Source organism: Zingiber officinale, chromosome 4A, assembly GCF_018446385.1.
Source record: "Zingiber officinale cultivar Zhangliang chromosome 4A, Zo_v1.1, whole genome shotgun sequence".
Lineage (NCBI taxonomy): Eukaryota > Viridiplantae > Streptophyta > Magnoliopsida > Zingiberales > Zingiberaceae > Zingiber > Zingiber officinale.
The window spans coordinates 37263427-37290657 of record NC_055992.1 but is presented as its reverse complement, the minus strand read 5'-3'; the positions used below and the strand labels follow the sequence as shown (position 1 = coordinate 37290657).

The following is a 27231-nucleotide window of genomic DNA, read 5'->3' as shown; positions in this document are numbered from 1 at the left end:
ATGTCGGACAGCATCTTGACCCAGTAGGTCGAGTACCAGCCCGGCACCACGAGACGAAGCGGGAAGCCGTTGAGCAACGGCAGCTGTTCGCCGTTCATCGCGTACGCGATCATCACCTCACCATTGTTGGCTCAACTCCTGATCGGTCTCCAGACCGATCAGATAACACACAGAAGATCACTGTGTGGTTACTGATCGGTCATCAGATCGATCACTCGTATCGCTGGATAGGTCACCAGACCGATCCAGGTTTAGAGCTCCAGCCCTAAACCCTAAATGGTCCTGAGAACGAGCTACCGAGCCCTCTCTTGACCTAGTCCGGAGAACGAGCTACCGAGCCCTCTCCGACTTCGTCCGGTCCAGAGAACGAGCTACCGAGCCCTCTCTGACCACAGTCTGGAGAACAAGCTACCGAGCCCTCTCCGACTTTCCGTGCCAAGTCTCCAACTTGGTCTTCTCCGTGCCAAGTCTCCATACTTGGACTTTTCCCGTGCCAAGCTCCCTGCTTGGACTTTTCACCAGATGTCTAATCATCCTTGACCCATCTGGATTTCTCTTGCCTGGCTTCACTCACCAGGACTTCCAAACTGCTTAGCTTCACTCACCAGGTCTTTCCCCTGCCTGGCTTCACTCACCAGGTCTTCCCAACTGCCTAGCTTCACTCACCAGGACTTTCTCCAACTGCCTGGCTTCACTCACTAGGACTTTCACTTTCACCTAGCTTCACTCACTAGGATTTTCACCTGGCTTCACTCACCAGGATTTCCCGACTGCCTGGCTTCACTCACCAGGACTTTCCGAACTGCCTGGCTTCACTCACCAGGACTTTCCGAACTGTCTAACATCCCAGTTAGGACTTCCCAGACAAGTATCCGGTCAACCTTGACCTACTTGACTCTTCTTTATCCAACCTGATCAGACCCTGATCAGTATCTCTCCGCATGGACAACTGCACCTGCATTGTCCATGTCTACATGTCTTTCTGTATTGTCAAACATCGAAACCATGACCAAGGTTTACGCTTGGTCAACTAGGTCAACCTTGACCTACTGGAAATTGCACCAACATTTATTTCGCTCAAATTGAGCTAGTTCCTCCTGCATAGCTATAACCCAATCTGGGTCAAGTAAGGGTTCAGCTATGGTTTTAGGTTCAATTTTTGAAATTAAAGAAATTTGACTTAGATTTCTAAAGGATGACCTAGTCTGAACCCTTAGGTCTAGATCACCAATTATCTGGTCAGTTGGATGGTTTAGGTTGACTCTTATGGTTCTAAGAGGTTGATTTTCTTGAGTTCTTTCTTCCTCTTCATGATTTAAGTCTTGATTGGTTCCTTCTTGATTACTATTGCTTTGAATGAACTCAATTGGCTAAAGTTGGGTTTGATCTAAAGTTTGGTTTGGATTCCTCAAATTTTACATTGGTGGTTTCTTCAATTCTTAATGTAACCTTATTACATATTCTGTATCCCCTACTGTTGAGTGAATATCCTACAAAAATTTCATTTTCTACTTTAGAAGTAAATTTTCCTAAATGTTCCCTTGTGTTTAAGATGAAGATTGGGCACCCAAATAATTTAAAATATTTTATATTGGGTTATTTATTATAATAAACTTCAAAAAAGGTTTTATTATGTACTTTATTTAGGGTTGTTCTATTTTGCACGTAGCAAGTTGTACTAACAGCTTCTGCCCAAAAATATTTGGGAAGATTATATTCATTTAACATAGTTCTAGAGGCTTCAAGTAAAGTTATATTTTTTTCTTACTACAATCCCATTTTGTTGAGGAGTTTTAGGGCACGAAAATTCATGATGATAGCCATTTTCAAGATAAAATTTATTAAAGTTATGATTTTTAAATTCTCCCCCATTATCACTTCTAATTCTCTTAATTTTAAGATTTTTTTCGTTTTCAACTTGTTTACAAAAGTTTGTAAAAATTTCAAAGGTTTCATCTTTATTTTTTAAGAATTTTACCCAAGTGAACCTAAAGTAGTCATCTATTATTACTAGACGATATAAACTACCGTTTATTGATTTGACCCCATGGGAGTCAAACAGGTCTAGATGTAAACGTTGTAGTATTGAATTAGTTTGAGATTGATTAATTGGTTTGTGGGTAGATTTTGTTTGTTTGCCTTGTTGACAAGCATTACATATGGTTGAGTCTAAGTTAAGTAATTTTGGTAAGCCTCTAACTAATCCATTTAATTTGCTTATATTTTTGAAATTTGTGTGTGACATTCTTCTATGCCATGACCAAGTTTCTTTTTATGTTAAATAACACTTAATTGAAGAAGTGGTTAAGTTAATTGCATAGATGTTATCTTTTCTAAACTCTTTTAGACTTATAGTAGGATTATCTAGGTGTTTGATTAAGCATTCTGTAGATAAGAACCTAACCTTATACCTAGTGTCACGCAATTGACTGATACTTAGGAGATTATACTTGAAATTTTCAACAAGTAAGACATTTGTAATAATGAAGTCAAATTTTAGCTCAATGTTATCTATACCAATTACCTTGAGTGTATCATTGTTTCCAAAGGCAACTATTCCTAAGTTTTTGTAAGTTAGTTGGGTGAATTTAGTGTGATCTCCAGTCATAAGTTTGGAGCATCCACTGTCCAAAATCCACTTGGTTTCCTACAATAGGTAGGAACTAGAATTAGCCTAAGTTTAGGCTGATAAAATTTTTATGTTACTTTTAAAATAACTCTTAAGTAAATTTAAAATTTTTAAGTTAATTTTAAAATAAATTTTTAACTTAATAAATTTTTAAGTTAGTTTTAAAATGAATTAAGTTAGTTTTAAAATAAATATTAAGTTAATTTAAAATAAATTTTTAAGTTAATTTTAAAATAATTTAAGTTAGTATTAAAATTAATTTTAAGTTAATTTTAAAATAATTTTTAAAGTTTTTAAAATAAATTTCAAAGTTTTTTAAAGAATTTTTTTAAATAATTTTTAAAGTTTTTAAAAGAATTTTTTAAAAGAATTTTTAAGTTCTTAAAAGAATATTTAAAGTTTATAAAAGAATTTTTAAAATAATTTTTAAAGTTTTTAAAATTTTAAATAATTTTTAAAGTATTTAAAAGAATTTTTTAAAATAATTTTTAAAGTTTTTACAATAATTTTTAAAATAATTTTTAAAGTTTTTAAAATAATTTTTAAAGTTTTTAAAAGAATTTTTTAAATAATTTTTAAAATTTTTAAAATAATTTTTTAAAGTTTTAAAAAGAATTTTTTTAAAATAATTTTTAAAGTTTATAAAAGAATTTTTTAAATAATTTTCAAATTTTTTAAAATAATTTTTTAACATAATTTTTATAGTTATTAAAAGAATTTTTTCTAATAATTTTTAAAGTTTTAAAAAAAAATTAAAATAATTTTTAAAAGATTATTTTAAAATAATTTTTAAAGTTTTTAAAAGAATTTTTAAAATAATTTTTAAAGTTTTTTTAAAAGAATTTTTAAAATAATTTTTACAATAAATTTTTAAAGTTTTTTAAAAAAAAATTTAAAATGACTTTTAAAGTTTTTAAAAGAATTTTTGAAATGATTCTTAAAGTTTTTAAAATAATTTTTAAAGTTTTTTAAAAATAATTTTTAAAATAATTTTTAAAGTTTTTTAAAAAGAATTTTTAAAGTTTTTTAAAAAGAATTTTTAAAATGATTTTTAAAGTTTTTTAAAAAGAATTTTTGAAATGATTTTTAAAGTTTTTAAAATAATTTTTAAAATAATTTTTAAAGTTTTTTAAAAATAATTTTTAAAGTTTTTAAAAGAAATTTTAAAATAATTTTTAGAGTTTTTAAAATGATTTTTAAAGTTTTTAAATAATTTTTAAAGTTTTTAAAAGAATTTTTAAAATAATTTTTAAAGTTTTTAAAATAATTTTTTAAAATAATTTTTTAAGTTTTTAAAATAATTTTTAAAGTTTCTAAAAGAATTTTTAAAATAATTTTTAAAGTTTCTAAAAGAATTTTTAAAATAATTTTTAAAGTTTTTAAAGTAATTTTTAAAGTTTTTAAAATAATTTTTAAAGTTTTTAAAAGAATTTTTTAAAATAATTTTTAAAGTTTTTTAAATAATTTTTAAAATAATTTTTAAAGTTTTTTAAAAGAATTTTTAATTTAATTATAAATTTTAATTTAATTTAATTTCTAATTTTAATTTAATTTTAATTAAATTTAATTTTAATTTAGTCCTTAGTCATCTCACCCGATCTACGTTTTCAATCAGGGAATCCTATAATTTTTTAAGATGAATTTGATTCAGTTTTAGGGTTTGGTTTAACTTTGTGTTAGATTCATGTTTAGTTTTGGGCTCAACAAATAAGCATTCTTTGGATAAATTTCTGGGCTATGGTGAATCACTTGGACATCATTAAAGTAATCATGCCTTCAAGGTTTTCCAAATAGTCCTATCCATTGAACTTAATACAAAATCTTGGTCTAACTGGTTAGGATCCATAAAGGGCAGCTTCGGTCAGTTCCACTTAGCCAAATGCACCAGGTCGAAGTCATATCTTCCTAGACATGCATAGACTAAGCTTCCCTAGCGTACTATCATCCAAAACTTCACCAGTACCATAGGTCAAGTTAAATTTGGTCCCTTTCTAATTAGTCCTAATTACCCTACCGGGTAGGTTAGTTTGGGTTACCCTGTCGGGTAGATTAGTTTTGGAGGTGCCAACTATTCTGGATCCTCCCCCTGAATTATTGGCCTTTATTTTTTATTTTTAGTTTTTGGTTTATTTCTGTTCTTTTTATAGTTATAATTGACTTAGTGATATTCTAAGTCTTGGTGGGGTTTAAAATATTTGGATTTTGAATTTGTTGGTCTAGGTTTGTCTTTTGGTTCTTGAGTTGATTCATTTGATTTTACATAATATATTTTTTCTTTGGGTATGTAGTATTGGTTAAGTCATACTTGCGTGGTTAAGCACGCTTTTGGAACCCAAGCTTTACTTGATTGTTTGTGTTGAGTTATTAACGATTTAAATGTTTTATTCGAACTTGATTTGTAGCCAAGTTCGGTTTTGTTGTAAATTACTTTTTGATTATTTAATATTAGATCTAAATTCTTAGATCTAGTTGTAAATTTTTCTAACATTTCTTTTAATTTGTTAACTTCTATTTTTAAGTTTTCCTCCTCAAGTGTTGGGTCTTGATTTGGATTTGAATTTTTGATTTGTTCCTTGAGGTTTTGATTTTCCTCAAGGAGTAATTTATTTTCTTTTTCTAGTTTAACTAATTTACTATTCAGACATGCAATAATTTTTAAAAAAAATCTATTTAGATTAAAATTTACCTCGTCGGGACCTTCGGAAACGAGTATGGACTCGTGGCTCGATTTGGGTTGGAACCCGTCTTCCGATTCTTCGTCTGATTCTTCTTCGAGGGCCATCAGCGCGAGGTGGCTCTGGTGCTTCTGATCTTCGGCCTCTGATTCATTCGAGGAAGAGTCGTCCCAAGTCACTTTGAAAGCCTTCTTCTTGGATGTCTTTGTCTTGTCACTCTTCAGTTTCAGGCACTCGTTCTTGTAGTGACCCTTTTTGTTGCACCCGACGCACGTTATGTTCTTTGGTTCGGGGGAGTTGATCTTCTGCAGGTGCTTCTTGCTGAAGCTCTTCTTTCTCCTGGTGAACATTTTCCTTACTAGGTTCACCAGGTACTCTTCATCTTCAGTCTCCTGATCAGACTCTTCTTTGGGTTCAGGCTTGTTTTTAGATCTCTCCTTGGAGGAACCAACAAATAAGGCAACACCTTTCTCGGATCCAGCTTAGTCTACTCATGTAACTCTAACTCACAAAATAATTCATCTAATTTTAATTTGGATAAATTTTTCAAAATTTTGTAGGCATCCACGATAGATGCCCACAAAGTGTTGCGTGGAAAAGTGTTTAGCGTGTACCTGATTAGATCTCAATTTTCCATTTGGTGTCCTATTGCGTGGAGTCAGTTGAGGATATTTTTAATCCTGGCGTGAAGTTGACTCGCCATTTCTCCTTCCTGCATTTTAATATTAAATAACTTGTTTAACAAAAGATCGCGCTTCGTTACCTTGGCGTCGCTTGTTCCTTCGTGTAGCTCGATCAATTTGTCCCATAGTTCTTTCACATTCTGGTGCGATCCGACCCGGTTTAATTCTTCCTTCGTCAACCCGCATTGTAGCGTGTTGAGAGCTTTAAAGTCCGTTGATGCTTTCTTTTTCATGTCCGAAGTCCACTGTTCCGGGTCCAGTGAAATTTCAAAGTTGTCAACTGGTGCTCTGTAGCCTTTTGTGACGTTGAACCATTGGTCGAAATTCATCTTTAGATAAACTTCCATCCGCTTCTTCCAATACGGGAAATCATCACCGTTGAACAGGGGAGGACGTACTGTGCTGAAGCCTTCAATTTGAGACATCCTACACACAAAGAAAAAGTAGACAAAAGAAGGTCCCAAGACTAGGTCTTGGATTAGTAGTGCGGGATAAGATAGAAATAATTTAAGATCTGAATTGGTGTTACACCAATTCAGATTGATTGCGACAAAAAAAATTTCAAAAAGGTAATAGTACCAGTTTGGAAAATTATGAAAATCTGAAAATTGAACAAAAGAAAATAAATTGGTTTCACCCCCTGTCTGATTAGTGGTTACACCAAATCATAGCGGTACCTGCTCTGATACCACTTGTTGGATCGTAAGCGCTCGATAAAGGGGGGGTGAATATCGATTAAAAAAATATCGAGAATACGCAGCAGAAAGAGGAAAGCAAAAAGAAATGACACAAGTAATTTTTTACTTGGTTCGGAGTCTGTGTCGACTTCTACTCCAAGGCCCGCACGCAAGGGGCACCATAGAGCACCAAAGAGCAAATCGTGAGTTGTGTTTCTGATTCCAGCCTTGACCCTCCTTATATAGGAGGTTCGGAGCGCCCGGAACCTTCAAGGCGCCCTGGATGTGATGTAGTCGAGCCAATCAGTGAGCTCCACTTGGCGAGGCGACGTTGGGATAAAATTTCACCTCCGAGCGCCCGGATCCCTCCCGGGCGCCCGGACCTTCGAGCGCTCGGACCTTCGAGCGCTCGGAACCATCCCAGAAGCCCAGACCCTCATTTTCCAACAGATTCCTTCCTGGAAGAAAACATTAGCCCGGAGGTAAAATATAAGATATATATCCTACAAAACAGAGTATTAGCACAGTTAAAACTCAAACAGAATAGTAATTAGATTCCATCTCCTCGAGACTGGAATCTAGTCAAGATCTCGACTTAGAGTTCCGAAATGGTTCTAAGTCGGATTAGCGCCTAAGTTCCCTTCCCGGGAACGCGTCCTCACAGTCACTCCCCTCCAGTGACTTACCTTCATTTACCTGCCAAACGTCCGGTCAGCCTTTTGACCTGTCTGGGCTTCGTGCCAGCTATTCGGTCAGCCCATCGACCTAGCTAGACTTCATCACTACAACATTTTTCACCAATGGCAACATCCAACAAATGTGGCCTAAAGTATAAAAACTGTTGCCTTTTCTTTAGACAACGGTTTTTAAACCGTGGTATAGTCAGTCGTTGCCTTTTGTTTAGGCAACGGTTTTACTAATAATTCGCAACACTATAAAAAGAACCGTAGCCTTTGATAAATATAGACAACGGCTTTTTAATCATTCTATGGCAACGGTTTATGACCGTTATCTATGATAGCAACAGAAAAAACTGTTGCCTTTGATTACAACACAAGAAAAACCGTTGCCTTTGATTGCAACACAGGAAAACCGTTGTTATTGATAACAACAGAGGAAAACTGTTGTCGTTGATAGCAACAGAAAAAATTAATACTGAAAATATACCAATTGAAGAAAATTATACCAATTAAAGAAAAACATGCTCAAAATATATTAATCATCCACATACATATTGAAGAAAATTAATTACGTTGTTATCCAAAACAAAATATTATAATACTCAAACAAATATACTAATTAACAAAGTATGCATAATCTTGATCCACATTTATCTTAATATTTCTCTACCTTAAACTTAAATCTTTGCACACAAAATATAAAATCATTTGTCATCTATCATTACTGATCAAAACATTTGATCTGCATCCACATTTGACCTTCATCCACTATCAGTACTTGTACTAAAAAATCAAGCTATATAGCATCATCTTCTTCCGCTTCTATGTCCAACATTTGATCTTCATCCACATGATCACCATCCATATTAGGATCCTGTATATAAAATTTAAAATATTAAGACCTCACCAATAATCATAAATAATAATTGAAAAATCATAGCTACTAGAGAGTTATAAATGTTGAATAAATTATTACATAAATGTTGACTCATGGTGATGACATGACTCATGTTGAATGACATAATTGGATTCATACTGATAACTGAGAAAAATACACGGAAACTAAAATGCATAAAAGCAACAATCTGATATCACAGGGGTGAGTGAGCACAGAAGTAAAATGCATAAAAGCAACAATCCGATATCACAGGGGTAACTGAGAAAAATATTGATGACATGACTCATGTTGAGTGAGCACAAAAGTGTTGTCAATAAGAAAAAATAGGCGTGATATCATATCATAAAAGCACTATTCTTTTGGCATCGAGTTATAGATTAGGTCCATTTGAGTTCTTGATACCATCATCTGCATTGGATAGGGGGCAAGCATTGGAGGTAGTAGCGAAGTGAATAGCATACAGACAAATCGGATAAGAAACAACAGATTGGTGCTTGCCATCATCAGGGAGGAAAAAAAAATCAATCCTAGAGGGAAGTAGTGGTTAATGGAGTCTGGAATCAAATAGCAGAATAGAGAATATTAAACTACAATTGCAGACCTTAGATTAGCTGACTACCACAAAAGATTGTATTCCTCAAACTCGAGTTGGCCACTGTTAAGTTACTAAAGTCTCTGGGTGCATCAATGTCTTTGGCAAAGCATTAGACATTCGCACACCACAAAGCCTTGCTCAAGTCTAAGAAAAGGCATTTAATTATAGAAAATATTAAAAAAAACATATGTATAGCACAAAAAAATAGGAATATTGTAGAATTACAAAGAAAACATAAGGTGCATAATGAGAACTGATATTATCTAACCCACTACAGATGTTAGTTTGGTGCATATTCAATACTTGTAATGTGACACTCATAGCATGACCAACCAAATCTGTTTATATATTACTGGTTATAATTTGCATGTCTCCTTGCATTGCTTCTTCTAGGCCTGTGCTACTGTAAGTGAGTCTTTAAACCAATTCAGAGCCTAAAATGATACCTAAGGTCAGAGGTAGAATATCACACACATACTAGGGCATCCATAATATGGTCCGCTGATGATGCCTTGCATCATGAAGATTCAGACTCAAATCCTAGTACGTGAATGAGTTCTTAGCCCAAACCTAAATTTCTATTTGCCAAACCCTGAGCAGGTGTCTTTGTTTGATTACACACATTAATTACCAGGCAAGAATAGGTGACTCCTAGAGGAAAAGATGTGTCAGTATAGGTTAATACCCACAACTGAATTTGACTATTTACATTTGAAATTTATCACGTGATTATGTATAAAAACAGCCTAAAATCAGTACAAAGTAATTATCACAAATGTAGGGGTGGTAAAAGATGCAACATTTTGCAAAATAGATCCAGCTATTTGTTCCAATTTTCAAACACAGTGAAAGTCGAGACCCCAAGTTAGTCAGGTATACCAAGGACAAGATATGAAGGTATGTAAGCAGATATGGATATAAATTTGCAACAAGAGACTGATAAATAACAATTAATCTTACCATACAAGACTAAGGCTTAAGGGAACGTATTCAATTCTCATGGCAACTATTACTTTACCAGTGTTACCAGTAATCAATTCAACTAAATTCCTACCCCCAAATGAAAATTTGCCACAGCAACAAATCATTCTATTGAATCACTACAAACCGTAGCCTCACAAAAGTTCCAACAGCAATAAATCTCCAAGGAAAACAAACTTACTAACAAGATTATTAAATCTCCTACCCAACACGAAGAGCACCTTCACCAAATGAGTCAACTAAAATTTTTCTACTTCATTATAGAAATTGAACCAACAATATAGCAAGATCTACACAAAATCTTCAATTCAAAACCCGTAAAAGAAATCATACAGCAGAGTAGGCGTTTTGAGAGGAACTACACAAAGATTTCAAAGCGAAATTCATGGAACCCACAAGCCACAAAACCAAGTTCAAAACCAACTCATCCAACGAGATGTAAATTTGTCCGCAACGAGGAAAACTACCTTCAAATCCAGAGCTTCCCAAAAGAAAAACCAAGACGCAGCTTATTCCACCTCTAACATCTCAAGTCGACATTTAATCAAACAGTTAACCTACATAGAACTCACGGCATCAACAAATCTGAAGGAAAAATCGAAGCTCAAACCCATCTTATGCCAATAAAACCCATAAATCCCAAACAGAACAATCCCCCAGCAAATTCGCACCATCTATGATAGATTGCTCCGACATGAGGAAACCAGAAACCATACGAGCCAAGCGAGAGATAAATGAAACCTCAAATCGGAATGAAAGAACTCGAAATCCTCGGTTAAATCCAAAGAAAAATGTCGCTGGAACCTACATAGAGTCCCATTCAACCAACCAGTAACCAAAGCTCCATTCGGCACACAATAAAAAACTAGCACCTCGATCAGACATTTAAGCGAACAGAACACAAGAATTGAAACCTCGACATCACGAAAGAAACCGAACCTCAACTCACACACACTGTTCGACGGACGCCAGTAGGAACACAAGAAAGGCACTCCAAGGAAATCGAACACTTTTAATGCAGACCTCACCGATCAATAATCCGAAACATATGCAAACCAAATGACCGAATGAAAACTCAACAAAGAAGAAGCTCTAACAGGAACGAACACACAACAAACATCTTCTTCGTTCTAGGTTTCGACCCCTCTATACCTCACAGATCTTATGCTATCACCGTGAGATATACTTGCCTTCCCTTCCGCGATTCTCTGTTGAAGCCCCTTCCCCTAGCCATAGCCGCCGGTGGTCGTCACTGGACTCCATGCCCGTTTGCGATGCTCCCACGAAGTCGCCGAGGTGGTGAAATACCGGAGCAGGGATCTAAGCTCGGTGACAAGCTTGATCGGTCCAGCGAGGGGTTGAGGAGGGGATGAAGCGACGATTTGGGCACAATGGCTGGGTGTGGGAAAAATGGTTGAGAAGCTAGGTCTTAATACCTGGGGCAATTTAATCCCTAACCTAGGGTAACTATAATTCATCAATCCCCATTTTAATCCCTCTATTAAATAATTTCATGATGTCGTACCCGTTCGTTTAACTTTCCTACATTTCGTAGAAAATTTAGTGGATGATTTCCTTTATTGTTGCTCATGAGATCTTAATTTATCAATTTTATTTTACCTTATTCAAATTCCATATCCTTACTTTATTTGCAAAAAATAAAGAATATTGTAATTTAAACTGTTGCCTAATGTAGCGCAACAATATTTAAAATAAAATATTAAAAACCGTTGCCTAATCTATTTAGTATAATTTTTTTAATAAATGTATTTTAGAGAACGGTTTTTAATCGTTGCATATTTAAAAAATTTATTAAACCAACACTATTAAAAACCGTTGCTTAATGTACTTTAAGAGAACGGTTTTTAAACCGTTGCAATGAGAGGCGTTGCCAAAAATAAAAAATGTTGTAGTGCATGCCAAACGTTCGGTCATCCCGTTGACCCATTTGAACTTCGTGTCAGCTATCCGGTCGACCCGTCGACCTAGCTGGGCTTCGTGTCAAACATCAGATCAGCCCGTCGACCTGTCTGGGCTTCTCCTATACACTCGATCAGAGTGTTAGATAAAAACGAAACTAACTTAACATATTTTATCATTCATCAAAACTTGAGTTAGACAGTTAGTGCTAACTGCACCAACAATTAGGTCCTCCAGACCTAGCTAGATTTTAGCCTGGTATCAAGTCCCATCAAGTCTTTTAGTTTTTCATACTTGGTAAATAAATTAAAATACACAATATTAACTTTAACCTTTTATCATTTATCAAAATCATAGTTTGATTATTAGTGCTAATTGTATCAATAAGATCATCTACCTCTAGAATTAATCAGGTAAGAGATGAGACGGACTTCTTAAACAACGAGAGTTCAAATCTCACCCAGGGCACATTACATTTGGGAGTTTGAAAAACTTATGACGTTAGCCCATTTGTCAGGATCCATCTGTATTTTCCGATTTACCCTAATAGCAGATGTAAAATTTTCATGAGAGTCAAATCGATTACCTCTATGATTAATTAGTCGGATCGAATGAATTGAATACATGGATTACTTTAAAAATAGTTAAAATTTATTTGGATACTTTAAATTATTAAAAAAAGAAATATATTGATTAATGAAAGTTATGGTACCATGTCCATGATCCAAAACCCTCTTAACTCTTTCTCATTTGTACAAGTCAGTAAGTTTCAGAAACCGTTACTACGTATGCATAGTTTTGGAAGCTGACAAGAACAGTCTCTGATCTGTTACGATCTCATGCCACAAACGTCATGGAACAAGACTTCCCATGCACCTGCTCTTAATCGAGGCGGCTCCTCTTTACAGCTATGTACCACAACAAAGCTCCAGAATCTCCATCTATAAATACCTTCCTCCGAGTATGGATTATACACATCTCCTTCTTCTGCATCCATGGGGAGAGCTCTAGTGCTCGCCGTCGTCGTCGCCCTGTCAGCCTTTGCCGTGGCCGCTAGCTTTCCCTTCACGGAGGACGACCTGGCCACTGAGGAGAGACTGTGGGGCCTGTACGAGAGATGGCAGAGCTACCACGGCGTGGCCCGAAGCCCCGACGAGAAGCGCGTGCGCGTCCATGCGTTCGAGGCCAACGCCAAGCACGTGCTGGAGTCGAACAGGATGGCCAAGCCTTACAAGCTCGGGCTCAACAAGTTCGGGGACATGACGAGGGAGGAGTTCAAGGAGACCTACACGGGGCTGAGGCTCATCGGAGGCGTTCGCAGCCGCCGTGACCGCGGCTTCATGTATGAGAATGCCACCGATGTGCCTCCGGCCATGGATTGGAGGCAGAAGGGAGCAGTCACCGGCATCAAGGATCAAGGCCAATGCGGTGAGTCAATCTGGGTCTTGAATCTCAATTATATTCGATTTGATCTCAATTAAAAATATATTAAATCGAATTAGCAATTTATTTGATTTTCTGGACAAAATTTGATAGGTTTGATTTGTTTAAAAAAAATTCAATCTCAATTTAACGATTCAATTGACTCACCCTAGCTAGAGTCAATTAGAATCAAACCTAGACTTGTTAATGTTGCAGGGAGTTGTTGGGCTTTTTCGGCGGTCGTCGGCGTGGAAGGCATCAACCAGATCCGAACCAACAAACTCATCTCCCTTTCCGAGCAAGAGCTCGTCGACTGTGACACCAAGACTAACCAAGGATGCAACGGAGGACTCATGGACGATGCCTTCAATTTCATAGAGAAAAACGGAGGAATAACGACCGAAGAGAATTACCCCTACGTCGGCCAACAAAGAAAATGCAACACCCTCCAGGTATATATTTATAACAATCTGTAGCTATAAAAATCACTGTCGTCGTCATTAATGATATATATCTACAGGAGAAATCTCACGTGGTTTCCATCGACGGGCACGAGGACGTGCCTCGCAACAGCGAGGACGCTCTGCTGAAAGCAGCAGCGCATCAGCCCGTTTCAGTGGCAATAGAAGCAGCAGGCCAAGATTTCCAGTTCTACTCCCAGGTACATATTAGTAACATGTATATATAGATGCCATGCAACTGCACAAACTTTCTTATAACCTAGCTAGCTAGCTAATTTGGCATGGAACTGGAAGGGTGTTTTCACGGGGAGCTGTGGGACAGAACTGGACCATGGAGTTGCAGTAGTAGGGTATGGAGTGTCTCAAGATGGGCTCAGGTACTGGACAGTGAAGAACTCGTGGGGAGAGCAGTGGGGTGAAGAAGGGTACGTGAGGATGCAGCGAGGGATCTCGGACAGTGCCGGACTGTGCGGTATTGCGATGCAGGCATCGTACCCGGTCAAGACTGCTACGTCTCCCAACCCGGCCGTGGAGAAGGAACTGCGTGCCTGAACCAGTTCAAGTGGTCGTCGTCTCGATCGAAAGAATTAAGCATCCAGATCATGTGGTATTGCATTCTTTACGTACGTGTAATATAATAAGAAAGGATGCTAATAATTAATAAAGGAGTTATGTTGTATTGAATATATATAATAATTCTGAAGGAGTTTGGAATTTTGGGTGACCTATAATTAAGTGGATTCTACTTGAATATATAGCATTGTGTTAGCGAAGTAAATATAATCTATAATTTCATCATATTTTTTATTAATCGAAGTAGTTGGTATTATATTACTTTATAGTTTATATTTATTAACAAAGTAATTGATTGTCAAGACTTCATTGTTTTGTTTTATACTGAAGTAATTGATAAGATACGACTTCGTAATTATTAAACTATGGTGAAGTAAATGTTACTTTTGACTTCGACACAATTTTAATATGACGAAGTAAAAAAAATATTTTTAACTTCATTAAAATCAAACAATATATATATATATATATATATATATATATATATATATATATATATATATATATATATATATATATGTATATATATATATATATATATATATATATATATATATATAACAAAATGACAAATACCATAACAATCCAGAAATTTATCCATCAATCCACAAGTATATATATATCCATAAATCCACAAGTATAACTAAAAAATACATCCACAAACTAAAAGTGTATCCACAAGTATGTATGTCCAAAAATCCATAATGTAAAGTAAAATATTTATCCTAACGTACACGACCCATTTAGGCACCTAGATACGAGTAGATGAATTCGCTCCATTCACTTCTGACTTCATCATATTGAGATTGGTTGTAATATTGATTTTTGATTGTTCCTGCAAACTATTATGTAAAAAAAAAATACAAAAATGCATTAGATTTATAAAATCTACAAAAATGCATTATATTTATAAAATCATTACATTCATTATATATCATAAAGAAGAAACTCACCATCTTCTCTAACTGTGGATTTTCACATTCAACTATCTCTTTCATGTACCTCATCACACAATATTCACATTCAACAGAACCACTTTGTTTTATATTACCCTGTAATGTAATCAAAAAAGTAATGCAACAATTACAATCCAAATAATAAGAACTATCCATTAATGTCTTAATATATATGTACAATACATACCGTCAATTGCTTAAAACCTGGTGCTTTAACAATACCCTTTGAAGCATTGTACATCTTGGCCCCACTACATTTTAAAAAGTAAAAAAGTTATATTTTTCATATTTATAAGTGAATGCATTCAAAATCAACACAATCTACTACCTACTTGGTCACCATAGTTTTCCATGCATCATCTCGATTTCTATTAGACATAGAGTCCAAAAAATATATCATATTTTTATCTTCATTGACAATAGTCAAGATCCAATGGTACCTACAAAAAAAAATATAACATTGATTAATATGTAGTAAGAATTGATAATAATTAAAATATTATCCAGTGTTGTATGGGATGAGGCAGATGCTGTCTCGCTTTGTGTTACATGCTGAATTCTACTAGTAACACATGCTGAAATGTATATACTATGCATTTCAACATAATATTATGCATTACAACATTATAACAAGGAGTATAACAAGCATCACATGTATACTACGTAGATCAAATCAAATCAAAAGTATTATTCACAAGAATACATATGATGTTACTTTACTATACAAATTACTAACTCTTTCAAAGAAGATGAAATCAAAAAATTATAGAATTTTAATGAACTGCATTATCATCTAGTTTTACTGGAATAGATGTTTAAGCAAAACTAGTTTCAGTACATGCCACCAATCCTTCCATCATTTGAGTAATGTGAAAAATATATAACAATAGGAACTTATTTGAGCCCAGAATAGGAAAAATATAATTAGTGATTGCAGGTTTGAAATAACAAAGATCAACAAGTTTGAAAAAAGGACATCAAATTCCTAAATAATAAACAGCTATGAAATGACATGTGGGAAAAAGTAATGTATTATTTTCATGATCTCTATAAGGCAAAAAAGGACAGTTTATACTCTTAGGACAGAAAGCATAAGCCTCAATAAATCCATACAAGGTATCCAATTCAACCTCCTCCATGCAAGTTGTTCCTCCAGGTTCACCACAAGGCGTAGGAAACTTTTTCATAATAGAAGGATAGAGGAAATTTATGTTATAGAAGAATAAATTCTCACCATAAGGCTTATAAACATCTGCATGCCCTCCATAGTAGCCACGCTTTATAAAGGTATCTTGATTTCGATTAAGAAGATAGATAGGAAATTTTTTTCTCATCTAAATAGTTAGAACAATAGATTAGAAGCGAAAGCGATGACAATGTCAAAGCAAATATCAGCAAGTTAAAATGATATAAAATTTGGATATGCATCTCGATCTTTTGTTTTGCATTCTTGGCAAAAGATATGCCTAAAGACCTATTATTTTTATTTTATTTATTTATTGTAAAAGGATGCTTTCTTTTGACAACTTCATCGAAGATGATTCATAAGGATTTTTTACTTTGATTTATAGGACTATTTCTTTACCCGTTTTATTGTGAGCCTCAGTTCTTTGGATTTGACTCATTGTTTATTAACTAATTTCCTTTGAAAAGAAATCTGTAAATATGTTGCAGAGTAGATGAGTCACTAAAACTAACAAATGTTTTTTCAATGGTTAATTGAGATCATGAATATCTTCTAATAGCTTTTATTTTTATGAATCTGTATTTGGCTTTGTTCTTTACCTTTTTGCCTATATTACATTGGTGGATAAGAAACAAGGAAATTTTCTAATGTCCAGGAGAGTGTATTCAATATACCCAGCATGCCCCTTAGTATGTATGAAGAGAATACGGTGGATCCTATGATGATTAATTCCAGGAAACAATACATTTAACAGTTGTATCAGTCAGAGTAAGATCTTATAGCAGATTTCTATAAACATAAAACTAGATTCGAGAGAGGGCGGTAGAACTTATAGCAGATTTCTATAAACATAAAACTATATTCGAGATAGGGCGGTAGAAAACTGACCCTATAATGCAAGACTGCAGATGCAAAAATGGTGGACGGAGACGCACGGCTGGACGACGCACGGCTGGAGACGCAAAAAACAAAGGACGGAGACGCAGTCTGGAGACGCGGAGAACGGAGATGCAAGGCTTGAGATGCGGAGGACGGAGACGCAAGATAGAGATGAAAAAACAGAGGCGCGGTTGGAGATGCTGAGGACGGAGACGCAAGCTCGATGGAGATGAAAAAACGGCGAGGCGCGGTGAAGGTGGAGACGCACGCTAGGGCTTGGAATATTTTTTAAGTGGGTACGTTATTTATTTTAGCAAGGTTAATTATAATGTTAATTTTAATGTGAGATGTATGGGAAATTATTTTTCAAGTGGTTACGTGATTTATTTTAGCGAGGTTAATTATAATGTTAATTAAAAAGTGAGATGGGAAATTAGAAGTCTAATTAATTCCATCCGGTTCACCATTTTTACTTCACACAAAAAAATTTATATATATTTTAAACTTTTTTTACTTTATCAAAATTATTATACCGAAGTAAAATATTATTAAAATAAATAGTGAAGCCGTTGTTTTTTAAATTATGAATAAAAAATAATATTTTACTTCGCTAGTATTATTAACGAAGTTGATTGTTATATATTACTTCGTAATAAACAATCGCCGAAGTAAAGAGTGACGAAGTAAAAAATCAAAATTCTATTAATGATTAGACAAGAATTATGTTTTTAAGTGCTTTTAATTAATAAGTGGTCACACTTCACACTTACATATGTTATCTCCTACGCTTAAGAATCTTGTTATAGTCCACCATATCCTACTCGACGTTGTTGGTGCAATATCAATCCTTTTAAGTGGTTGAGTTCGATCAAGTTATTTTAATATGTTTGGCAAAGAATTTAAGTTTGTTTGTGTTTCTAATATGTACATCAAGTGTGTAAAGACTTCTTAATATGGTGCACATGAAGTTGGGAAAGCTCGTAACTTGTTGTGGTAATGGATAACTGGATGAAGTCAAGTTGGATGGATTTTACTCAATGATTAAGAGGCACATACATAACAAGGTGAACTTGAAATTGATCGGAGAAGGTCGACTTGGGTCATTAGAGTGACCAAAAATCCCTAATGAAGTGAACTCTAGGACGAGTATGGAGTGGTTATTGGTGTTGGAGATCGGCTACGTTGTAAATAATTTGCAATGTTTACGTTGAGGAGATGATTGATTCATCTTCCTCAACATGCACTGCAATTAAGAGAGCCATCAAAGCATCGGTTGGGAATCGATGTTTGCATATATTACGTCCAAGAAATCTCGAGAGGGTATGGGACGGTGATCAGAGTTCATAGCGGAAGTGACGGTGGGCAAAGAGAAGAACATTCGAGCAGGCAGAGGTTTTGTTTCGTGGATCTTGAGAAGAGCTTTTCAAATCAGTTTCGTGATCGTTCTTCCACGACAAGTGGTGACTGGTAACCAAGTTCGTCTCGGGAGATCACTGTATGTGACTGTGTTTGTTTCATGCTGTCAAATATACAACAATGGTATCAGAGCTTTTTTTTTAAAGCATGGAGATATCGCGACGTTGCGATTTCAACCATCTTTGCCTGAAACGCATCCCGAATCACGATTTCCACCTTGCTACATGGAAATCGTGTAGTCCTCGGTGGCATAGAATCGCGGTAGAGAAGCGCCGACGACTATGTTTAAATACCGGTGAAAGTCGCCCGAGGGAAGCCTCGCGTTTCTCGCGAGATAGAAGATAAACAGTGCTATTTGACATCACCGTTTTTTCCCCTGTTTTAATCGATTACTCAATCGATTCATTTAGTTGAAACAATTGATAAGAAAATTAAATCGATTAAATTCACGGCACAGTGATTTAATAGATTCATCAATCGACTGAATTCGTTTTAATCGATTCATCAATTGATTGAAAAGAAAAAAAAACTCGAGATGAATAGTGTTGTTGATGAAGCAAGTTAAACAACAAAATGCATATTTAATTAAAAAAGAGGAATTGAATCAAATTTTGATCTCATCGAATCATGTCTGGTTCAAACTATTAGTTGGTTTAACCAAACCAGTTTGATTCAATAATACCTAGATCTGGTTCAAACTATTGGTTGATTTAACTAGAGTAGTTTATTATTAAATTAATTGGGATAATTTGATTACATGTGTCGGGCTAATCAAATTAGGCCAGATTCATTCCAAGAGGCCGGATTTGATAAAATGAGTCCAAATTGCCTAATGGGTCAAATTTGAGTAAAAATTTGATTTATTCTAATAGGTCAGACTTAATCCAATGGGTATTAGAATAATCAAACGGACCTAAGTTTGATTAATAAGTATGAGATTGACTCAAATGAGCTTAAACAATAATAGAACATAGGTCAGAAATCTCTGTCCAATTTGATTAGTTTTAATGAGGATAATAAATTAAGTTTAAAATTTGGATTCTTGATCGGCCGATCCAATGTGTCAGTCACATGATACTCGTCAAATAAAGAAAAATTTGTTTTTCTTATTTGCTTATGTATTCTATATATATTTGTTCTATATATGGGAATTGAATTTGACCGGTTTTTGTTACTGGTCTGTCGGTTTTGTACTGACATCATGCTTTTTAATTCCAGATACCATGAACAATATACACGATGGTTGGTCGCTATGAATGACAACATGAGCTATGGGAGGAGATCAAGAAGCAAGAATATGACCCAGATCACGGAGTCGGTAGGCTTAGTGGTCGGCTCGATTAGCTGTTTTGGAACCTTGAGCGAGAAGGGTATCCAGTCTAAGAAATAGAAAGAAGATGGGCTCTGGTTTATTCATTGTCGGAACATCTTAGGCAGATAGCATTCCAACTTAAGGATGACTCTGAAGGGCCCATCTCATATTTAGAGATATGCAGGCAGTTACTTCATTTGGAATGAGGTCCTGAATAATTTAAAGAGGATCCAGAAAGGGATCCTGAAGATTTTGAGGAGGATCTAAATCCCGTAGAATCTGAGGATGATCCGAAAATGAACCTCGTAGAATTTGAAGAGAATCCAGAAATGGATCCTGAAGATTTTGAGGAGGATCCAGAGATGGATCCTGAGGAGGATCTGAAGATGGATCCCGAAGAATCAGAGGAGGATCCTGAAGAGTGTGTAAAAGATTCAGAAATGGATCTGATGGATACATCTGAGGCCGATCCACCAATCATAGAGTCCTGGATAAACGGGATACAATTGCCCATTGCTCTAGCATTTATCATAGTGGGAGTAGTGCTTGATATTCTATGCTATTAGTGTTCTGTTTACTGTCGTTATGTACGAACAGTGTTAGCCCATTTAGAATAATGTAATAATTTCTATCGTGTACAAACAGATATATAAAGTTATGTTATATGTTAACAAACTTGAAAGTGATTAGATCATTTCATGATTCGTTCATGTTAAATATATGATTAGTTCATATGAAAATGATTAGTTCATTTCATGATACATTCATGTTCAATAATATGATTAGTTCATATATATATAATTCGTTCATATTAAATGATTTATTCATTAGATGAGATGTGTGTAATATAATTGATCAATGTTGATTAGATTAGAATATACAAATGATGAGTGGAAACAAAGTTATCACTTGATTTTGTAAACTAATTCTAATTTACACTGAGTCAATAATTAATTACATACATATGAATTACACTGAAATAATAAATAATGTGTTTATTTATATAGATTATGACAACTAAAAATATCATAGTTGAACTCAATAAGGGAGAGAAATTATATAAGGATAACTATAAAATCTGACACTTCAAGATACAATACGTTCTTGAGGAACAAGAAGTTCTAGAGGCTGTAAATCAATTCATAGAGGAACTGGCTGATGGTTCTACAGCACAACACAGACGTGACCTTGATGCCTATAAGGCATGGAAAAGGAAGGACTCCATTGCTAAGGGAATATTGATTAGTTCAATGATAGATGACCTGGTATTTGAGTATGAGTCATTACCATCGGCGCATGCTGTCTGGGTAGCCCTCAGAGAAAAGTATAGTGGAGTAAGTCTCAGTAAGCTCTGTCAACTAAAAATTAAGTTTGATAGCTATAAAAAATGCTTGAATGTTACCATGGCCCAACATCTCAGGGAGATGGGTAATATGATTCGAGAGCTTACGACTACTGGTCATGCGTTGACTGATGAATAACAGGTTCAGGCAGTTATCCATTCCCTTCCTGATTCTTGGGAAATGATGAAACAAAATCTGACCCAGAGTGAGAGTATCAAGACTTTCACTGATGTCTCACGCCATGTAGAACTTGAGGTGGAGACAATTGAATCTGTAAATATTTCTGGTCAAGCTTTTGTAGCTGAAGGTTCTGGTTCCAAGAATAAGAAAAAATGGTTTAAGAAAGGAAAAGGAAAAGAAAAGGAGGCTAGTGTTGTTGCTGTTAAAAACCAAATCAAGAAGAAAGGAAAGAAATATGGACAAAGACCTAAAGCAAGTTGACTTGCTATAACTATAGTAAGAAAGGCCATTTTGCTCGAGATTGTACCGAGCCTAAAAAGGTAGATCCGAGATCTTCTTTCCATGAGCATCATGTTGCAAGAACAGTGTTGTTAGCTGATTCTTATCCTTTGTGGATTGTAGATTCAGGAGCAACAAACCATGCAGCTCGTGATCGAGCTACATATGTGGAGTACCGTCGGGTACCAGCTGGCAACAAATGGAAATATATAGGAAACAATGCAAGAATTGAAGTCAATGGAATTGGTACTTACAAGCTCAACCTATGTAGTGGATGCACCTTGTTTCTACATGATGTCCTGTATGCTCCTAAGATTCGACGGAATCTGGTTTCCGTTATTTGTCTTCTTGATTTAGGTTATTGTGTAAATTTTTATAGTCGTTGTGTGGAACTTTGAATTAACTCTGTGTTAATTGGGCATAGTTATGTAACAAATGGTTTTATAGTTCTTAATGTAGAACCAAATAATAATAATGATTATTTTTCAAACATTGCTCTTACTAGTAATGCTGATGCTAATGATGAAATTTGACATGCTAGGCTAGGACATATAAGACAAGAATGAATGAATAGATTAGCTAAGGAGGGTTTTTTATGCACTCATGCTAAGATTAACTTGTCTATATGTGAGCATTGTCTTGTTGGAAAGACGACTAGGAAATCATTTGGTAAGGCTATTAGGGCTAAATCACCATTCCAATTAATTCATTTGGATATTTGTGGTCCAATGAATATGAAGGCTAGAAATGGAAGTTCTTATTTCATTACATTTATTGATGACTTCACACGTTTTGGTCATGTGTATTTGATTTCTTATAAATATGAAGCATTAGATTGCTTTATTCGTTACTTGAATGAAGTTGAGAATCAATTGGAATGTAAGGTTAAAACCTTGCGTACTGACCATGGAGGTGAATATTTGTCTGATCAGTTTAAGACAATGTGTAATGAGAAAGGGATTATTAGACAACTAACTACCCCTGAAACTTCACATCAAAATGGGGTTACTGAAAGAAGAAATATGACTCTTCTTGAAATGGTTAGGTCTATGATGGCGCAGGCTAATTTGCCAATCTCCTATTGAGGAGATGCATTATTAGTTGCAACTTATATATTTAAGAAAGTGCCTTCAAAGTTAGTTTCATCCTCACATGAACGTTGGACGGATAGAAAGTCGGATTTAAGTAATCTAAGATCTTAGGGGTCAGCTGCCTATGTTCATGATAAGACTCATGAATATGGAAAATTAGGACTCAGTGGTAAGAAGTGTATCTTTATAAGGTATTCTGAAACTTCTAAGGGTTATGTTTTCATTGGTGATGTGCGTAGATTATATACACTTTTATGCATATTTTGACGCGCATCTACTTGTATTTCATTAGCATAATCTATGTTTATTACACCCTATTTCATTATAATGTCATACTTCCATTATATTCTATTCAGAGATCTGCTCTTTGCATATTTAATTGACAGGACGTAATTGGAGCGAAAATGGAGTCAAAACGCACACGGGAGCAACTCCGAAAGAAAACAAGCTCAGGCCGTGTGACCCACACGGCCGTGTCCCCACTAGAGGCAAATCAAGCCACAGTCGTGTGACCCACACGACCATGTAAATCCCCCCGTGACAACATTCTAGAGGCAAAGAAGGTCATGGTTGTGTCATACACATGGTCGTGTGAGGCCAACAGTGAAGAAGAAGGCCACGTCCATATGACTCAACCCGAGAGGAAGTCAGGTAAGGTCGTTTGAATCCACATGACCGTGTGACCAGAGCTGAGGCCAAGAAGAAGTCAGCTGTGTGGATCCACACAGTCGTGCCATGCCAAAACAGAGCTGTGCTAAATTCTGGACAGATTGCAGACCGATCGTAACATGGCCATAACTCTGTGCTTGGTTGGAGTTTTAGGTTGTTCTTTATACTGAAACATAGCTAGCTTCAAGATCTATAAATTTTCTTCAGATCCAACAGAGAGATAGCATTTTTTACCTATGCTAAATGGCACGGTCGTGCCTCCCAACCGCGGGTTCATATGGACCTCCGCCTAGACTGCAGACCAAACTTTGAACTACTATAACTTTCGGCTCAGTTAGAGCCAGGACTCGATCCAAATATAAGATTGTAGATAATTTCAAGAGATACAACTTTGGTTCAGGTAAATCATGAGAAAACCTAGTTTAATAGGTGAAAAATCCAGTTTACCAGACCCCCGTAATCCTGGTTTTTCTGGGCAATTTGGAGGAGGTATAAAAGGGTTAAGAACCTCATTCTTTGACTTATCTTGGGTTTGAGACTTCGTCCCTCTCCTTGGGGAAGGGTCCTCCCCTTAGGGGGAAATCCTAGAGCTTAATTCAACTCCATCCCTTGATGATCCGTCCATCTCTGGAGTAAGGAGGCATTCCCAAGATATCGGAAACATCGACAAGCATCTCTTCTTCTCCTTCTTCTCACATCTAGGGTTGTAAGTATGCTTTATTTTATGTTTTGGGGTTGTTCTTCCTTTGCAATGGAGTAGATCTCCTTTCTAGGATTAGAGAGTATATGTGATGTGATGGAGATATAAAACTATATGGATTTGTCATGTTTCTATTCAATGACTTGTTCATGTCTTGTTCATGTTTGAGGAAATGTGTGTGTGTGAAGCTTATATATATATATATATCTTTTGCATATTTTATCAAATGGTTGTGTAGAATTGTTAATCTTGTAAGGAGGATACACTAGATCGTATGACCGAGAGGCGCTAGTGATAGGCTACCCCGCTAACGGACGTCAAGGGCATCACCTTGAAAGGAGAAGCAAATCTTCACAAGGAAGTAGGGGATCGAGCATAATCACTATTTCTATTTCTATGTTATTGTGTGTTAGTGTGTTTCTGTGTTGTATGACCGAGGGGCGTTAGTGACAGGCTGCCCCGCTAACAGACTTTATAGGAATCACTTCCATTTAGTAGCATAGGACATGGAGTAGGAGATCATGTTGGTTTATCCACTACAGGGGAGGGTCAGTAATGCATCTAACTTCCTACAAGAGTATGAAGATAGAGGATAGGAACTAAGCAATCTATGTAACATCGCCTAGTATCACAAGAAAACCAAAATCCTAGAATCACACCTTCAAGCATCTCTCACATCCTCTTAGGTCAACCCCTCTCAAGATCCACCATTTCTTCTCTCTTCTCTTTCTCTTACTCTCTCTTCCAACCAATCTTATGTTTGTCTAGATAATTCACCGTGCAAAATTAACTAGTGCTTAATCAACAGTCCCTGTAAATTCAATATCTTTTTATTACTGATGATGAAACTATGCACTTGCGGTTGTGTAACAATTAGTGAGCGACAAGATGGAACCATATCTGAAATAGAGTCAAGAGATGCTACTTTTCTTGAAACTAAGTTCCCAACACGAGGTGAAGTTAATAAGACAATTCCTCTATATGAGATAGAGGAGGAGGATTATGTTCATTTATCAACAAATCAGGAGATGCCTGAATCTAGTCAACCTAGTGGGAGAAATTTGCCACTGAATGAGTCAGTTTCTCAACACTCTAACCTACGAAGAAGTAGTCGTCAGATTATTCATCAGAGAAGCTTTGATATTGAGAATGAGACACTGATGATTCTCCCAGTTGATGATGAGGAATCTCGAACAGTTGAGGAAGCTTTAAGATGCTCAGTTAGAAAAGAATGGAAAGTTGCAATGGATGAAGAAATAGAGTCAATGAGAAAGAATCAAGTTTGCGATTTAGTCGATCTTCCTTCGGGTTGAAGAGATATTGGGAATAAGTGGATTCTCAAAATAAAGAGGAAAGAAGATGAATCGATTAATCGATACAAAGCTCGATTAGTTGCAAAAGGATATACCCAAATGGAGGGTATTGACTTTGAAGAGATATTTTCTACAGTTGTGAAGTTTGTGTCAATATGTGGCATCCTACCTATAGTAGCACAATTTGACATGGAATTACATCAGATGGATGTAAAAACGGCTTTCCTTAATGGTAATCTTGACGAAAAAATCTACATGATACAACCAGAAGGTTACGTTGCTGAAGGCCAAGAGAAAAGAGTATGTAGACTTAAGAAGTCTATATATGGGATAAAGCAAGTATCAAGACAATGGAACATAAGATTTAATGATGTCATTTTATCTTATGGTTTCGAAATGATCAATGAGGATCCTTGTGTTTACCTAAGAAAGGAAAAAGGAAAGTTTGTTATTTTATCATTATATGTTGATGATATGCTAATAGCTGGAAATGACATAAAGAGTGTGATAGAAGTCAAATCCTGACTTTTATCACAATTTGACATAATAGACATGGGAGAAGCATAGTACATCTTAGGAGTGAAGATTATTAGAGATCGTTCTAAAAGACTTTTGGGTTTATCTCAAGAAGCTTGTATCACTAAGATGCTACAACACTTCAATATGTCAGATTGCAACATTGAATAGACGCCTATAGTTGAGCAAAAGTATATATCCCAAGACTCCTGACGAAATAGTCGAAATGAAGAAACAAATCATATGTCAGTGGTATTGGTAGTTTAATGTACACTATATTGTGTACTCGTCCTGATCTAAGCTATGTTGTTGTCTTAGTTAGTTGTTTCCAGTCAAACCCAGGATCGAGACATATGAACACGGTGAAGAAGATATTCAGATATCTCAAAGGAATAGCAGATTATTACCTCTGTTTCCAAGGATTAGATATGCGCCTAAGTGGCTACACAGATGCAGATTGAGCAAGGGACCTTGATGATAGAAAATTCACATTAGGCTATATCTTCTTACTGAATGGTGGCACCATCTCATGGAACAGTAAGAAGCATGCTTGTGTAGCCTTGTCGACAATGAAAGTTGAGTATGTGGCTTGTGCAGTGGTTGTGCAAGAGGCTATCTGTCTAAGAAGGTTCCTGAAACATCTGAAGATTGTTGAGGATAGTGAAAGTCCTGTTATAGTGTACTGTGACTGTCAAGCTGCAATAGCTTTTTCTAAGGATCCCAAATATCACTGCAAAGACAAGCATATAGAAATTAAGTATAATTTTGTAAAGGATATTGTTGGCAAGAAAAGATAATTCTTGAGTACATCCCTACATGAAATATACTTGTTGATCCTTTTACTAAGCCATTGACTAAAGAGTCATTTCATGGACATGTAAAGTTTTTGGGACTTTGAAGAATGTAACTTATTGTAAAGACATTTTGATAAATGAAAAATGTCATGATCTATTCAGTGTATATGTCTTTGTTACATTCGAATAAAAGTCTCGATAAACATGTTGACAGATTGAGATTGGTCTACTCACATAGGCAATCATCAAAAGTTTAAACTTAGCAAATTAAAAGTCTTGGTAAGTGAGGTACGTGCACTATCTCCCGAGCAGTCTTTTAATTTTATCAAAATACTTTCTAAAAATTTGTGAAAATTAGAAAAAAAAATGTTAAGTTAAAATTAAACTTAGCAAATTCATGTCC

At 35.5% G+C, this 27231-nt stretch overlaps 1 protein-coding gene across 1 annotated transcript; it reads left to right on the top strand.

Annotated features, from left to right (window-relative positions):
• Positions 1-12733: 12733 nt before the first annotated feature.
• Positions 12734-14173, top strand: LOC121972352 (vignain-like). Its single transcript, XM_042524034.1, has 4 exons — positions 12734-13166; positions 13377-13612; positions 13681-13821; positions 13916-14173. Exons 1-4 carry the CDS (start codon positions 12734-12736, stop codon positions 14171-14173), a joined length of 1068 nt encoding a protein of 355 aa, XP_042379968.1.
• The last annotated feature ends 13058 nt before the right edge of the window (positions 14174-27231 follow it).